Source organism: Pseudorasbora parva, chromosome 18 (genome assembly GCF_024679245.1).
Source record: "Pseudorasbora parva isolate DD20220531a chromosome 18, ASM2467924v1, whole genome shotgun sequence".
NCBI classification, from domain to species: Eukaryota; Metazoa; Chordata; class Actinopteri; order Cypriniformes; family Gobionidae; genus Pseudorasbora; species Pseudorasbora parva.
Genome location: NC_090189.1, coordinates 728,059 through 745,558, shown reverse-complemented (window position 1 = coordinate 745,558; position 17,500 = coordinate 728,059). Strand labels below are relative to the sequence as shown.

At 37.9% G+C, this 17,500-nt stretch overlaps 1 protein-coding gene and 1 long non-coding RNA gene across 2 annotated transcripts in view; both read right to left on the bottom strand.

Annotated features, from left to right (window-relative positions):
- Positions 1-17,500, bottom strand: part of LOC137045780 (uncharacterized) — an 84,877-nt gene that overhangs the window by 5,787 nt on the left and 61,590 nt on the right. The window lies entirely within an intron of this gene.
- Positions 1-17,500, bottom strand: part of arsb (arylsulfatase B) — a 24,424-nt gene that overhangs the window by 5,787 nt on the left and 1,137 nt on the right. Inside the window, exons 2-5 of the mRNA XM_067422641.1 lie at positions 10,103-10,289; positions 6,905-7,095; positions 5,181-5,388; positions 278-521 (exon numbers count right to left, since the gene is read on the bottom strand). Coding sequence (XP_067278742.1) covers positions 278-521; positions 5,181-5,388; positions 6,905-7,095; positions 10,103-10,289 — 830 coding nt within the window. The remainder of the gene's footprint in view (positions 1-277; positions 522-5,180; positions 5,389-6,904; positions 7,096-10,102; positions 10,290-17,500) is intronic.

Genomic DNA, 17,500 nt, shown 5'->3' with positions numbered 1-17,500 from the left:
CACAAATATTTAATAATTCTTAAATTAAGATTTAATTTAGTGGAGAAGCAACATGACTGACGTTATTAAGTACAAAAATGAAGCGAGTTGTGCTTAAAACAAGAAAAAAATAATCTAGTGATAATTATAGTTGTCTCAGGTCATCACTGCCACTGCAAAACATGCTCTTCTTACTCAGAAATTATATATTTAGACTGGAAACAAGACAAAATGACAGAGGAAGCAGAGCCTTTTTTGCAGTGTGTGAAACTGATGATGAAGATCAGCTCACATTCACCTGATAGTGTCCCACACATTGAAGCCGTCCAGAGGTTTGGTGCCATTGGTCGACGCCCCAGCCACACCCACAATCGTAGGCAGCCAATCAGAGATGTGGATGAGCCCTCGACTGACCATCCCTGGCTGCTCTATCAGGGGGCTGGTCACAAAGGCCACGCCCCTGACCCCGCCCTCCCACAGCGTCCACTTCCTGCCACGCAGAGGCCAATTATTTCCTCCCGACAGGGTCTGACCGCCATTATCTGGCCCAACAGAGGAAACAGCGCCATCTTATGGACTCATCATGACACTAACCCTTCATTCTGACCCACTTGTTCCCAGATGTGGAATACATCATTTGATCCTCTATTTATCAGACATATTTCAAATTATTAACAGCACCAACATAACTTAAATATAAAAAATTTATAAAATACACTGAGCTCCAATCAAACGTGTTAAAAATAAACATGCACTCACAGCGGTTAAATAAAGAGCATTTAATTTAATTCAAGTAAGAATTCTACATCCTGTTTAAATCTGTAAACAAAACAAAACCGACCAACATTTAAATCTGTAAACGAAATAAAACCGACCCACATTTAAATCTCTAAATGAAACAAAACCGACTGATATTTAAATTTCTAAACAAAACCAAACAGACTGATATTTTAATCTCTAAACGACACAAAACTGGCCGATGACCGATTTTTAAATCTAAACAAAACAAAACCAAACCGATATTTAAATCTCTAAACAAAACCAAACCGATATTTAAATCTCTAAACGAAACAAAACCGACCGATATGTAAATCTCTTAACGAAACAAAACTGACAGATATTTCAATCTCTTATTAACAAAACAAAACCGACCGATATTTAAATCTCTAAACGAAACAAAACCGACCGATATGTAAATCTCTTAACAAAACAAAATCGACCAATATTTAAATCTCTTAACAAAACAAAACCGACCGATATTTAAATCTCTGAACAAAACAAAACCGACCGATATTTAAATCTCTTAACAAAACAAAACCGACCGATATTTAAATCTCTTAACAAAACAAAACCGACCAATATTTAAATCTCTAAACAAAACAAAACCGACCAATATTTAAATCTCTTAACAAAACAAAACCGACCAATATTTAAATCTCTTAACAAAACAAAACCGACCAATATTTAAATCTCTTAACAAAACAAAACCGACCGATATTTAAATCTCTTAACGAAACAAAACCGACCGATATGTAAATCTCTTAACAAAACAAAATCGACCAATATTTAAATCTCTGAACAAAACAAAACCGACCAATATGTAAATCTCTTAACAAAACAAAATCGACCAATATCTAAATCTCTGAACAAAACAAAACCGACCGATATGTAAATCTCTTAACGAAACGAAACCGACCGATATTTAAATCTCTTAACAAAACAAAACCGACCAATATTTAAATCTCTGAACAAAACAAAACCGACCGATATGTAAATCTCTTAACAAAACAAAACCGACCGATATTTAAATCTCTTAACGAAACAAAACCGACCGATATGTAAATCTCTTAACAAAACAAAACCGACCGATATTTAAATCTCTTAACAAAACAAAACCGACCAATATTTAAATCTCTTAACAAAACAAAACCGACCGATATTTAAATCTCTTAATGAAACAAAACCGACCGATATTTAAATCTTTAAACGAAACAAAACCAACCGATATTTAAATCTCTAAACGAAACAAAACCGACCAATATTTAAATATCTTAACAAAACAAAACCGACCGATATTTAAATCTCTTAACAAAACCGACCAATATTTAAATCTCTGAACGAAACAAAACCGAACGATATTTAAATCTTTAAACGAAACAAAACCGACCGATATTTAAATCTCTAAACGAAACAAAACCGACCGATATTTAAATCTCTAAACAAAACAAAACCGACCGATATTTAAATCTCTGAACAAAACAAAACCGACCGATATTTAAATCTCTGAACAAAACAAAACCGACCGATATTTAAATCTCTTAACGAAACAAAACCGACCAATATTTAAATCTCTGAACAAAACAAAACCGACCAATATTTAAATCTCTTAACGAAACAAAACCGACCGATATTTAAATCTCTTAACGAAACAAAACCGACCGATATTTAAATCTCTAAACAAAACAAAACCGACCAATATTTAAATCTCTGAACAAAACAAAACCGACCGATATTTAAATCTCTAAACAAAACAAAACCGACCAATATTTAAATCTCTGAACAAAACAAAACCGACCGATATTTAAATCTCTAAACAAAACAAAACCGACCAATATTTAAATCTCTGAACAAAACAAAACCGACCGATATTTAAATCTCTAAACAAAACAAAACCGACCAATATTTAAATCTCTGAACAAAACAAAACCGACCGATATTTAAATCTCTAAACAAAACAAAACCGACCGATATTTAAATCTCTTAACAAAACAAAACCGACCAATATTTAAATCTCTGAACAAAACAAAACCGACCAATATTTAAATCTCTTAACGAAACAAAACCGACCGATATTTAAATCTCTTAACGAAACAAAACCGACCGATATTTAAATCTCTAAACAAAACAAAACCGACCAATATTTAAATCTCTGAACGAAACAAAACCGACCGATATTTAAATCTCTAAACAAAACAAAACCGACCAATATTTAAATCTCTGAACAAAACAAAACCGACCGATATTTAAATCTCTAAACAAAACAAAACCGACCAATATTTAAATCTCTGAACAAAACAAAACCGACCGATATTTAAATCTCTAAACAAAACAAAACCGACCAATATTTAAATCTCTTAACGAAACAAAACCGACCGATATGTAAATCTCTGAACAAAACAAAACCGACCGATATTTAAATCTCTGAACAAAACAAAACCAACCGATATTTAAATCTCTAAACAAAACAAAACCGACCGATATTTAAATCTCTGAACAAAACAAAACCGACCGATTTTTAATCTCTTAACGAAACAAAACCGACCGATATGTAAATCTCTGAACAAAACAAAACCGACCAATATTTAAATCTCTGAACAAAACAAAACCGACCAATATTTAAATCTCTAAATGAAACAAAACCGACCAATATTTAAATCTCTTAACGAAACAAAACCGACCAATATTTAAATCTCTAAACAAAACAAAACTGACCGATATTTAAATCTCTTAACGAAACAAAACCGACCGATATTTAAATCTCTGAACAAAACAAAACCGACCGATATTTAAATCTCTTAACGAAACAAAACCGACCGATATTTAAATCTCTAAACGAAACAAAACCGACCAATATTTAAATCTCTAAACGAAACAAAACCGACCAATATTTAAATCTCTAAATGAAACAAAACCGACCGATATTTAAATCTCTAAATGAAACAAAACCGACCAATATTTAAATCTCTAAATGAAACAAAACCGACCAATATTTAAATCTCTTAACGAAACAAAACCGACCGATATGTAAATCTCTGAACAAAACAAAACCAACCGATATTTAAATCTCTAAACAAAACAAAACCGACCAATATTTAAATCTCTGAACAAAACAAAACCAACCGATATTTAAATCTCTAAACAAAACAAAACCGACCAATATTTAAATCTCTTAACGAAACAAAACCGACCGATATGTAAATCTCTGAACAAAACAAAACCAACCAATATTTAAATCTCTAAACAAAACAAAACCGACCGATATTTAAATCTCTAAATGAAACAAAACCGACCGATATGTAAATCTCTAAACAAAACAAAACCAACCAATATTTAAATCTCTAAACAAAACAAAACCGACCGATATTTAAATCTCTTAACGAAACAAAACCGACCGATATGTAAATCTCTGAACAAAACAAAACCGACCGATATTTAAATCTCTAAACAAAACAAAACCGACCAATATTTAAATCTCTAAATGAAACAAAACCGACCGATATTTAAATCTCTTAACGAAACAAAACCGACCGATATTTAAATCTCTGAACAAAACAAAACCGACCGATATTTAAATCTCTAAACGAAACAAAACCGACCAATATTTAAATCTCTAAACGAAACAAAACCGACCAATATTTAAATCTCTAAATGAAACAAAACCGACCGATATTTAAATCTCTAAACGAAACAAAACCGACCAATATTTAAATCTCTAAATGAAACAAAACCGACCGATATTTAAATCTCTTAACGAAACAAAACCGACCGATATTTAAATCTCTGAACAAAACAAAACCGACCGATATTTAAATCTCTAAACGAAACAAAACCGACCAATATTTAAATCTCTAAACGAAACAAAACCGACCAATATTTAAATCTCTAAATGAAACAAAACCGACCAATATTTAAATCTCTTAACGAAACAAAACCGACCAATATTTAAATCTCTGAACAAAACAAAACCGACCGATATTTAAATCTCTTAACGAAACAAAACCGACCGATATTTAAATCTCTGAACAAAACAAAACCGACCAATATGTAAATCTCTAAACGAAACAAAACCGACCAATATGTAAATCTCTAAACGAAACAAAACCGACCGATATGTAAATCTCTAAACGAAACAAAACTGACTGATATGTAAATCTCTAAACGAAACAAAACTGACAGATATTTAAATCTCTAAACGAAACTAAACAGACCAACATTTTAATCTCGAAACTAAACCGACCGATGTTTAAATCTCTAGACGAAACAAAACCGACCAACATTTAAATCTCGAAACTAAAGAAAACCGACCAACGTTTAAATCTCGAAACTAAAGAAAACCGACCAACGTTTAAATCTCTAAACGAAACTGCCCTATATTTAATTGTCTTGATCGCTTTACAAACCCATCTGACAAACTTCAGTACCGGTTGAGAAAATGAGAACGGTGTTGTCCCACAGTGCCGCGTCCTGAAGCGCTCGGCTGATGTTCCCCACGGCTTCATCCATCGCCGACACCATTCCGGCGTATATGCGGCGATGTGGGTCCTTGATGAAGCTGTAGGGGGCGGTGTAGCGCTCAGGGACCCGCAGAGGAGCGTGAACCGCCTGCAGCGCCACATAGAGGAAGAGCGGCTGCGAAGCAAGACAAACCGTCAAACTCCAGCAGAAAAACCTCTAGACTCGACCTCGCTAACATTAAAGGGTTACTTCACCCAAAAATGAAAATAAGTCAGACCTTCATTCATCTTCAGAACACAAATGAAGATATTTTAGTGTAAAGCTGAGAAAGGCTTCAGATCGGCCTCCATTGGCATTCAGTCCATTCCCACTCACAAGACCCATAAAGGCCCTAAACACATCGACACACAGCCCATCTCACTACAGCGGCTGGACAATCACTGAACGAAGCGGCGAGAATAGTTATTGTGCGCAAAAATCTAAATAATGACTTTATCCGGCGAGTTCTTGTCCTCCGTGTCGGTCTCGCTCCTCCTCTTCTGGTCATGAACAGCGGATCGTCATATTCTCACGCATGCGTCGAGTTCACGGCAATAACTCACCGGATAAAGTCGTTATTTTACATTTTTGCGCACAATAACTATTCTCGCCGCTTCGTTCAGTGATTGTCCAGCCGCTGTAGTGAGATGGGCTGTGTGTCGATGTGTTTAGGGCCTTTATGGGTCTTGTGAGTGGGAATGGACTGAATGCCAATGGAGGCCTATCTGAAGCCTTTCTCAGCTTTACACTAAAATATCTTCATTTGTGTTCTGAAGATGAGCGAAGGTCTTACTTATTTTCATTTTTGGATGAACTAACCCTTTAATGTTAGCGAGTTATCTTCTACTAACATAATAAGCTTTGGCCGGTTGCACCAGCTGTAAGTTACAACTTAGCCTAGTTTTGACGTAAATTGGCACTAACTTATGCACTACTAAATATTTTTGCGCTGCACCATTAAACTTACGCTGCAAAAAAGGCTCTTCTTACTCAGTCATTTTGTTTTGTTTCCAGTCTAAATATCTAACAATTCTTAAATCAAGATGCATTTACTAGATCAGTAAAACGACATGAGATATTTTTTCTTGTTTTCTTAAAAATAAAATCTAAATGAAGAGAGTTTCTGCTTAAAACAGGCTAAATGATCTGCCAATGGGGTGAGAAAAATAATCTTAATTCTGTTCGGAAACAAGAAACAAGATTTCAATCAGAAATCAGATTATTTTTCTCAGCCCATTGGCAGATCATTTAGCCTGTTTTAAGCAGAAACTCTCTTCATTTAGATTTTTTTCCCCAGAAAACAAGCAAAAATATCTTATGTCATTTTACTGATCTAGTAAATGCATCTTGATTTAAGAATATTTGGACTGGAAAAAAGAAAAAAATACTAAATAAGAAGAGCATTTTTTGCAGTGCAGAAACCAGAGATCCAAGTGTTTCCCTGCCTCTGGTCAGACGGATGCATTTCCCGTTTCTGACTGAAGATAGAGGAATAATCAAATTTAAGGCTTTTTAAGACCTTCACAGATACCAGGACGTGTGTGCCTTCAGATACATGTGTGTGTGTTTATGGGCACTAAGCGAGTATGTGTGTTTATGGGCACTAAGCTAGTGTGTGTGTAAATTCAGATGTGTGTGTTTATGGGTGTACTTTCTCGGGTCCATGGTGTGTGATGATGTCCGCCGCTCTCTGAGCGAAGAGCTCTGTCGAGTATTGGCCCGTGTAGTTCAGGGCCAGGTGTTCGCCGTCCCGCAGGTCCAGAGCACAGCGCGTCAGGTTCAGAGGAGCGATGAAACTGCACCTGTGATGAGTGAAGTACTCCTCTGAGCCCGTGAGATAACCTGCAGACGAACAAACAAAACCACATGACAAAACTCACAATACGATATATATCACGATACTGAACTCACAATACGATATATATCACGATACTGAACTCACAATACGATATACATCATGATACTGAACTCACAATACGATATATATCACAATACTGAACTCACAATACGATATATATCACGATACTGAACTCACGATACAATATGTATCTCGATACGGAACTTACGATACGCTATATATATCACGATACTGAACTCACAATACGATATATATCACGATACTGAACTCACGATACAATATGTATCTCGATACGGAACTTACGATACGCTATATATATATATCACGATACTGAACTCGCGATACGCTATATATATCATGATACTGAACTCACAATACGATATATATCACGATACTGAACTCGCAATACGATATATATCATGATACTGAACTTACGATATATATCACGATACTGAACTCACGATACGATATATATATCACGATACTGAACTCACAATACGATATAGATCACGATACTGAACTCACAATACAATATATATCACGATACTCAACTCACGATACGGTATATATATATCACGATACTGAAGTCGCGATACGATATATATATATCACGATACTGAACTCACTATTCGATATATATCACGTTACTGAACTCACGATACAATATATATCATGATACCGAACTCACGATTCGATATATATCTCGATACTGAACTCACGATACGATATATATATCTCGATAATGAACTCACAATGCGATATATATCAATATACTGAACTCACGATACGATATGTATCACGATACTGAACTCACGATACAATATCTTTTACGATACTGAACTCACGATACGATATGTATCACGATACTGAACTCACGATACAATATATATCAATATACTGAGCTCACGATACGATATATATCAATATACTGAACTCACGATACGATATATATCAATATACTGAACTCACGATACGATATATATCAATATACTGAACTCATGATACGATATATATCAATATACTGAGCTCACGATACGATATATATCAATATACTGAACTCACGATACGATATATTTTACGATACTGAACTCACGATACGATATGTATCACGATACTGAACTCACGATACAATATATATCAATATACTGAGCTCACGATACGATATATATCAATATACTGAACTCACGATACGATATATATCAATATACTGAGCTCACGATACGATATATATCACGATACTGAACTCACAATACGATATATATCACGATACTGAACTCACAATACGATATATATCATGATGCTGAACTCACGGTACGATATATATCCCGATACTGAACTCACAATACAATATATATCACGATACTGAACTCACGATACGATATGTATCCCGATACTGAACTCACGATACAATATATATCACGATACTGAACTCACGATACGATATGTATCCCGATACTGAACTCACGATACAATATGTCTGTGTTTACTACAGTATGAGTAAATCTGTTCATCATAAGCCGTCGCTCCTGTCTCTTCAGAAGACTTGAGTTCGGATTAGGCACTCCATTTGTTATTTTTACGATGCCTTTATGACATTTGTTTTAGATCTTTTAAGTTTGAGAGGAATAATGGACTTTAAATGGAGGGACAGAAATCCCTCAGGTTTCATAAAGAAGATCTTTATTTGTGAAGTTAAACGAGAAACGACAAGATGGAGTTCATGATGACAGAGTTTATATCTGTGTTACATTTGTAAATGTGTGTTTGGGTGAATTATACCTTATAAATACGCCAACTACAGCAAGCTGAGTCTTGGATAAAACAACTCTATATCGCGAATCATATCGTTTCCATCAACGATACATATCATCACATTTTTATATATCGTTACACCCCTAACCCTCACCCCACCGAAGAAGGTCTGTGTTACATTTGTAAATGTCTGTTTGGGTGAATTATACCTTACACTTGAAAAAATGCTCTTCTTACTCAGTCATTGTGTCTTGTTTCCAGTCTAAATATCTAAATATTCTTAAATCAAGATGCATTTACTAGATCAGTAAAACGACATGAGATATTTTTCTTGTTTTGTTTTAAAATAAAATCTAAATGAAGAGAGTTTTTGCTTAAAACAGGCAAAATGATCTGCCAATGGGGTGAGAAAAATAATCTTATTTCTGTTTAAAATCTTGTTTCTCGTTTCCGAACAGAAATCAGATTATTCTCACCCCATTGGCAGATCATTTAGTCTGTTTTGAGCAAAAACTCTCTTCATTTTGATATTTTTCTCCAGAAAACAAGAAAAATGATCTTATGTTGTTTTACTGATCTAGTAAATGCATCTTGATTTAAGATTTTTTTTAGATATTTGGACTGGAAACAAGAAAAAAATACTAAATAAGAAATATTTAGTCAAATTAAATCAAATCAAATCAAATACGCCGACTAAAGCAAGCTGAGCCTTGGATAAAACAACTCTACACTGCAAAAAAAGCCTTTCTTACTTAGTATTTTTGTCTTGTTTTTAGTCTAAATATCTAAAAATTCTTACATTAAGAAACAATAACTAGAAAAGCAAAAGTTTGTGTCTTGTTTTGTGAAAAAATAACTCAAATATTTTGTTTAATTTAAGGTCTTAACTCAAAGTTTTTCCTTAAAAAAAGCAAAATAATCTGCCAATGGGGTAAGAAAAAATTATATTTTTTATTTTTTATTTTACTTAACCCACCGGCAGATTTTATTATTATCTTATTTTAAGCACAAACTCTCTTAATTTTGAGTTATTTTTTCACAAAACAAGGCAATTACTTTTGCTTGTCTAGTAAACACTTCTTGTTTTAAGAATTGTTAGATGTTTGGACTAGAAACAAGACAAAAATACTGAGTAAGAAGAGCATTTTTTGCAGTGTATATCGCAAATCATTTCATAACGGTCCATATCGTCACATTATATATGGCGATATATCGTCCCACCCGTAGCCCTCACCCTACCGAAGAAGGTCTGGAAGCCTCTGCGGGTGGGCAGGCAGTCCTTCCGGAACATGCCCAGATGCCATTTGCCCACCATGTGCGTGGCATAGCTGGCGTCCATCATGAGCTCAGGCAGGAGCTTCTCATCCAGAGGAACACAATACGGCTGACACGGCCAGATGATCTGATGCTGCAGACCTGTGCGAATCTGACCACAACACACACCTCCATCAGGCTCAACACTGCCTGCAGGAAGCTCAGCATACAGGAAAACTACAGGAAAACATGGTGGGACTATGGTAAACACTGCAAAAACTGCTTTTCTTACTCAGTATTTTTGTCTTGTTTCGTCAAAATATCAAAAAATTCTTACATGAAGAAACATTCCTAGACAAGTAAAAATTATTGTCTTGTTTTGGGGAAAATAACTCAAAATGAAGAGAGTTTTTGATTAAAATAAGATAAATAATCTGCCAATGGGGTGAGAAAAATAATCTTGTTTTCTGTTTGAATTAAGATTATTTTTCTCACCCCATTGGCAGATTATTTATCTTATTTTAAGCAAAAACTCTCTTCATTTTGAGTTATTTTCCCCCAAAACAAGACAATTACTTTTGCTTGTCTAGTAAATACTTCTTGTTTTAAGAATTGTTAGATGTTTGAACTAGAAACAAGACAAAAATACTGAGTAAGAAGAGCATTTTTTGCAGTGTTCTGCATCCTAGCTGAAAATCATCAGAGCTTTACTGTGAAGGGCATTTCTGTGACAAAAATCAATATTAAGTTGATAATAGGGCAGGGCCGAAGTTTAGCCCCAGTCCAGCCCTGTATTCAAGTATGGAGCTAGAAATATGACAAAATGATCTGAATTGTATAAATCTGAATTATTGACAAGTGTAATCTAACAAAATTGAATATTATGTTGCATTTTTCATAGTTCTGAATTAGATTTTTTTAAATGTTGAATATAGAATGTATTTTCAAACGGCAGATATTTTGTTCTGAATGATTAGACTGGAAATATTCAGTTTTTGAAAATACAGATTCAAGATTTCAGATGAAGAACAAATTCAATATTCTAAAATTCAAATGTGGACTTTCCTTTACTCTTCCCTGATGATGACCTCTGGCGTACTTTCTGTAAAGATACGTTCACACCGAACGCGATTAGAGCGTCTGGAGCGAGTTATTTCCATGTTAAGTCAATGGAAAGGCGCGTTGACGCGCGTCTGGAGGTCCTGTGGTGCGATGGACGTGATTTCGCCTCAATAACATGAATTTGAAGCTAAATGAGCGTGTTGCGCTAGTGGTGCTTTTTGTGCGTTCACACGTTTAAAGCGAATTCGCGTCTACGCCCGAGTTGAAAAATTTGAACTTTGGCGTCAATTCGCGCCGCGTTAACCAATGAGGAGCCTGCTTGCTGCTGTCACGTGGTAGAGCCCTGCACGGGCCTCAAATCTAGGCCCTAGCCCGGCCCTGGCCCGAGACGCTGAGGCCCTAGCCCGGCCCTGGCCCGAGACGCTGAGGCCCTAGCCCGGCCCTGGCCCGAGACGCTGAGGCCCTAGCCCGGCCCTGGCCCGAGACGCTGAGGCCCTAGCCCGGCCCTGGCCCGAGACGCTGAGGCCCTAGCCCGGCCCTGGCCCGAGACGCTGAGGCCCTAGCCCGGCCCTGGCCCGAGACGCTGAGGCCCTAGCCCGGCCCTGGCCCGAGACGCTGAGGCCCTAGCCCGGCCCTGGCCCGAGACGCTGAGGCCCTAGCCCGGCCCGTGTCCGACAGCATATCAAAATTCTCGGCCTGAGTCCGACTGGAGCCCGTTTTTTTTTTTTTTTTTAACATTGTTGCAGCCATTAAAATAGTTCTGTTTTGTTTTTAATGTCAAAGTAGTTATATTTCGTTTCGTTTCTTTATTAAGTTAATTTAGAAAAATGTTTAGAGCATTTTTTTGTTTGTTAAATTAATGTTTTAATTTTTTTAAGTGACGACCAAAAGCGGCCAGCGGCAGACAGTGAGTTAACCGCATATTTAATCGATTTAGTCTCTCAAATCAACTCTTAGCTTGTCTTGCCTATAATAAAATCCATAAAACACTTCAAGCATCACAATGTTAGTTAATTTCGCCAACTATTACCACCAGTAGCCTAAAAGGCATTTTTGACGAGCTGAGGCAGGCTGATTCTGCTCGCGGCTCTCGCAAACGGAGCTAAACAAATAAAATAAAAAAAGCACATGCAGGTTGTCTTATAGCCTACCTTACACCTACGCAAATGAATATAAATCCCATCTTCAATTCCCGTGGTATATGCTCATTTAACGGAGTTTACAGCAACGGAAGCAAAAGATTAAGATGCATTTTATTCAGCAGCTTATTTCAGATTCAAAGATCACAATATAAGAGAGCGCGACCTAAGCGCACTGGTAAGATCATTTAGTCTCATTCATTTTTATTGAAGATGATGGTGTTTTTGACCATCTTAGACTTATTTTAAGTTTAATTTACGGCCATTTGCGTTGGCTTGCATTAGTCATTTGCGGCGATGCGTGCAGCGCCATCATATCTATCTGACTACAACATATAGCCCATAACACATTGTGACACATAATGACATTTTCATGTTTGAAAGTCTGTAACATAAATGCAGATATTGTAATTGTAATAATAAAAAACAACATAATTATCGACTTTGAAATATTAAACCAGTCAATACAGAACGAAATATTCTGTAGCCTTTTGCCGTCAATACCATGGATATGGCATGGGCCGGCTACTGCCGACGTTGTCTTGTCTGTATCAATAGGCAATATATTTATATTTAACATGAAGTATAGGGCTTCCCTGTACATTAATAGCACCAGACGCCCCGCGGATGACACGCAACAGAAACGCCACGCTCACACCACGCTTGCAGTGTGTCTCCGCGCTGAAGAAACGCGCGCTGCTGCTGCTGGCGCGGACTCTGAACCTATGCTCTGAACACTGCGAGCCATCTTGACAGTCGCGTTAGCTATTATGGTCTCATGTTGTTTCCACCAGCGCAGAACTCATTGTTCCTTTTAATTAATTAAATAAATATAAAACGAAGGAGAAGCCTATAAAAAGGCCTGAAGCCCGGCCCGCATTTTAGGTATGACGTGAAAATTGTCCCGAAGCCCGGCCCTAGGGGCGTAAAAAAGTCGGGGCCCGTCGGGCTCGGGCATAAATGCAGGGCTTTATCACGTGGTAAAGTGACGGGATGAGAAACCCTGCATATGACTAAAAAATACTGTTAATTTGTTACTAAATGTAGTTTTAATACTTTTCAGTTGATAATGTAGACGTTTAAAGCTAAAATATGCGGTTTATTGATAAAGACAGCGCTTATTTAAAACAATCATCTTGTGTTTTTGTAGTTGTGAGCTCCAGGCGATCAGCGGCGCTCAGCGCTCGTTAACCCCGGCGAGAGCAGCCTTTCCTGGGCTAGTCCTTCTGCCGTTTGCCGCCGGCTCGGATGTCTCTGTAGAGGTTAACATGAGATATAATTCGTCTTGTGTACATCTAATGGACGAGCTGTGGTCTAATGAATCTACCAAATCATTTTGACTGAGGGAAAAGTGAAGTTTCATAACTTTATATTTTATTTAAATACACATGCAGGGAAGATAATCCCGGTAGTGCATTGGCTGAACCACATGTGTGGCTGTTAATGCTTAATATATATATTTTTGAAAATGAAAAGAGGTAGAGTGGTGTTTTAGGACATATGTCACCTGAGCACCTTTAAGGCGCGTCTATTTCGCTTCAAATGTTCGATTTATACGCGGGTCCAATTTGCTGCGGACGCACGAATGGATTCAAAATGTTCACGTGTCAAACTAGACGGTAGACGCGATTTTGACAATCAATTAGCATTTGGTGTGAATGCAAGATCTGAATTTCTGCGGTTTGAATTTTAGAATATTGAATTTGTTCTTCATCTGAAATCTTGAATCTGTATTTTCAAAAACTGAATATTTCCAGTCTATTCATTCAGAACAAAATATATACCGTTTGAAAATACATGTCTATACAGTTTCGACATAAAAACATTTCAAATGTGTTCAATTTCAAATCTTCTATATTCAACATTTGATCTATTGAGAATGAGGACATACGTCATGGTAGCTTGCTGTCACGTGACAAATTGGGCGGTCCACCATTTTGGGATCCGACGCTATCGGTTGCCGGGGCAACACTGTAAGAGCGATACAGAGATCGGAGCAGGAAAGACGGCTCGAGGAATTATCACGTCGTTTAAACTGAGAAATTTTTAAATGGAAAATAAAAAGAAATGGAGGTGAACTACAGGGAGAAATCGCTACCAGCGCCAGGCAGAAGTAGAGGAGCTGGATGATATCAAAAACGCCAATCCATACGAGCTGCCTGCCGCAGAATGGACCAGACCTAACGTTAGACGCTTTACTACCTTGCACGTTCCTGAAATGTTTTTTTGTGTGCATTCTGAATAATAAATAAATATATCTCCCCACTATCCTGCAATAGTCTAGTGCTCGTCCTCTCATTAAGTGTTTTTCTCATACTGACCATATTTTATACCTGATGACGAGTTTACATTTCTAAATGAATTTAACTAATAAAAAGGAACGCTTGTGTGCGCTGGTGCTTTTAGTCCAGCCTTAAGTAGACTAAATGCTCAGTACGTACATAACGTTAGAGGAAAATGACAGTCAACTAGCTATAGGCCTAAGTTACTTTATCATTTTGGCATTGACATGTAAATTACATACAATAAAATTATTGACAGTGAAAAATGACAGAATAGTTCTCAAAATGTTTAAAGCAGCACTTGGCTACTTTTGCTCTCGGGGTCCCCCTACAGTTTGGAAAAAATAATGTCCTCCACTACTCAGTCCTCCTACATCAGGGGACGCCATCGCACTTGCCTTTGCTGACATGACAGCCCTGATCTAGTGATGCGTGGGTCGTCTCATAACCCGCGGACCCCGTGTGTCTATTTAATGGTCGCGGGTGCGCGGCGGGATGTAAAAATATATACAGTGGTGCGGGGCGGGCCAAATAACTTCATAAAAGCGTCCCGCGGGTCGGTGCAGCACTAACAGTTCCCCTGAACACTGCAGGAGGAGTTCACATGCAGGTGTTCTTCTGGCGGCGCGTGGGAAATGTCTTCATCAGGTACAGTCAGTGGCAGATGCTTCAGCATGTCATATGAATATCATTTCATGGGTTTTATTTTTTCAAACACCAAATAATCGCGATGCTCACGTTTACAAGCCAGCGTCATTATAGTAGTCTATTGGTTAGCGTTTTCCAGAATCTATATGATACTTCAGTTCAATGTTTGAGTGGTAGATCACCATAACAAGCAGGACAGCATCGGTCGGGCACGCCTCCTTCAGCTCACGCCGGCGAGCAAACGCTGGTCACATGTTGATCCTCGTCCGGCCTTTAATCACAGCACTCTCTCGTTTCCTCTTATTGCTTTCCTCCAACAAAACCTTTTCTTTCTTATTTGTCTCTGCTGCTTCGGACATGACTATATTATCCGACGAACAAAGTTGGGCTCGCACGTCCGAATGTAAGGGAGTGTGTGTGTTGGTGGAAGTGACGTATATGCCGTAAAGCAGTCGAGTTTTGTAGTTCTTTTTGTTCTCGGGTTACTACCCGAAACCCGAAGTTTAAAAGTACGATTAAAAACGATACAGACCCCGTCAGGCTATGGCAGACGTGTCATTCAGCCTATTGTAAATCGATTTATCATCACAAGAGTCTTAAAAAATATATTATGAAGGTTGAAAAGTTACCTAGTGCTACTTTAATACAAATATATAAAGGATCATGTTCATCAGATGTCAACACACTCCAGCATCGCGGCACTAGTAAGACGATGACTGCCACCCTGTGGTGAAATAATGGCGTATGTTTATCAGCAGCTGCTGTGTCAGATCGGCTGAGGGTGGATTAAAACTTCATGTTCCATTGAGTTTGGAAAATTCAAGGCGGTAATCTAACACTCGGAAAACGTTCCACTCGTAGGGACGGCCATTGCTAACCAAGCCATCACCTGCTGTTAGCATCCCATTGACTCCCATTCATTTTTGAGTCACTTTGACAGTGAATAACTTTACATCTGAGGCGTTTAAAGACTCCATTTGTCCGCTGTTTATTTCTAAAGAAACACGACAATGCATAAAAGGCTCCGTTACCTTGTATCTTACAAGCCGATGGTGAGCCAAAAGCAACGGGACAAAACATTTTAACAACGTGATTCAGATTTCACTTTCCACAACTACTAGACCTACAGCTGTCCGACAGGAGGCTCACGTCACATCTTCGTCCTCAAGCTCAGTCTGAGCCGGCGCGGTTCGCTCCGCCATCAGGAAGTGAGTGCCCCTTTACTGACATCACTTAATGCTGTTGAAGTCAATGGGACAGCTCTGTCCATTTCTTTTACTGTCTATGGGGAAATTATGTACATGGTAATCATCAGAATACTCTTCTCCAGTCTCTGTCCGAATCCAATACCTGGCGGACCATCCTCCCAAAATGGCGGAAGGGGGCGGGGCCGTGGTGTCGACATCCTCATTCTCAATAGAGGGAATGCATCGAGGTCACTTTCCCGCCGGAACACGCCCCCTCTGCCGGGGCTTAGTGGCAGAAGCGCTGCTGCGTGACCGCAGCTATTAGAGGAAAACGCCAGTATAGCAAGCAATTGTCAGTTTAAACTAAATGAGCTCGATATATAGTGGTCCTTACAACTACCACAGATTCAGTGATCCATGGATAATGACATGCAGCAAGGAATCGTCTTTTCCTGACATTTTTATGAGCCTGATTTCGACATGATTATTTATAACTGATCAGTCATCACATTTTTCGAGTGAATCCTGCATGTATATGCGGATGGGTCAGTGTATTGAAGCGTGTATGGCCGCTTGTCACGAATGGAAAACAAAAGTTTTATTCAAATTCTGAATATAAGCCTATTAATAAAAAAATAAATAATAATTGTATTGCCCAGACAGCGTGCAAAGAGTGCTCCCTTTATAATCACTAAAAGCTGTCACTCATTTAATAAACGCAATCTCACAAAGCTCCGCAGTGAAGCTGGTATACAATGAATCTCTAATTTTCACAATGTCTGCCCTTACAGAGATGCGCATGTTAACTGAACTCAGCACCCGGACAAACAAACACTCGAGCGGTGAGTGGATTCCAAGTTCAACACCTGTGATTGGCCAACTGCGTTGTAGATATCTACAAACATGTCTGTGATTGGCTACATTACTCACCGAGGCGAAAACACGTTGGAAATGTAATCATTTCACGAGTGCAAATACAGATACACACTGGATCATTTGCTAGCTCCGTTTCGCTAAAAATATGCTTTTATTACGAATTCTTACGGAGGATTACAGATCCTAGAC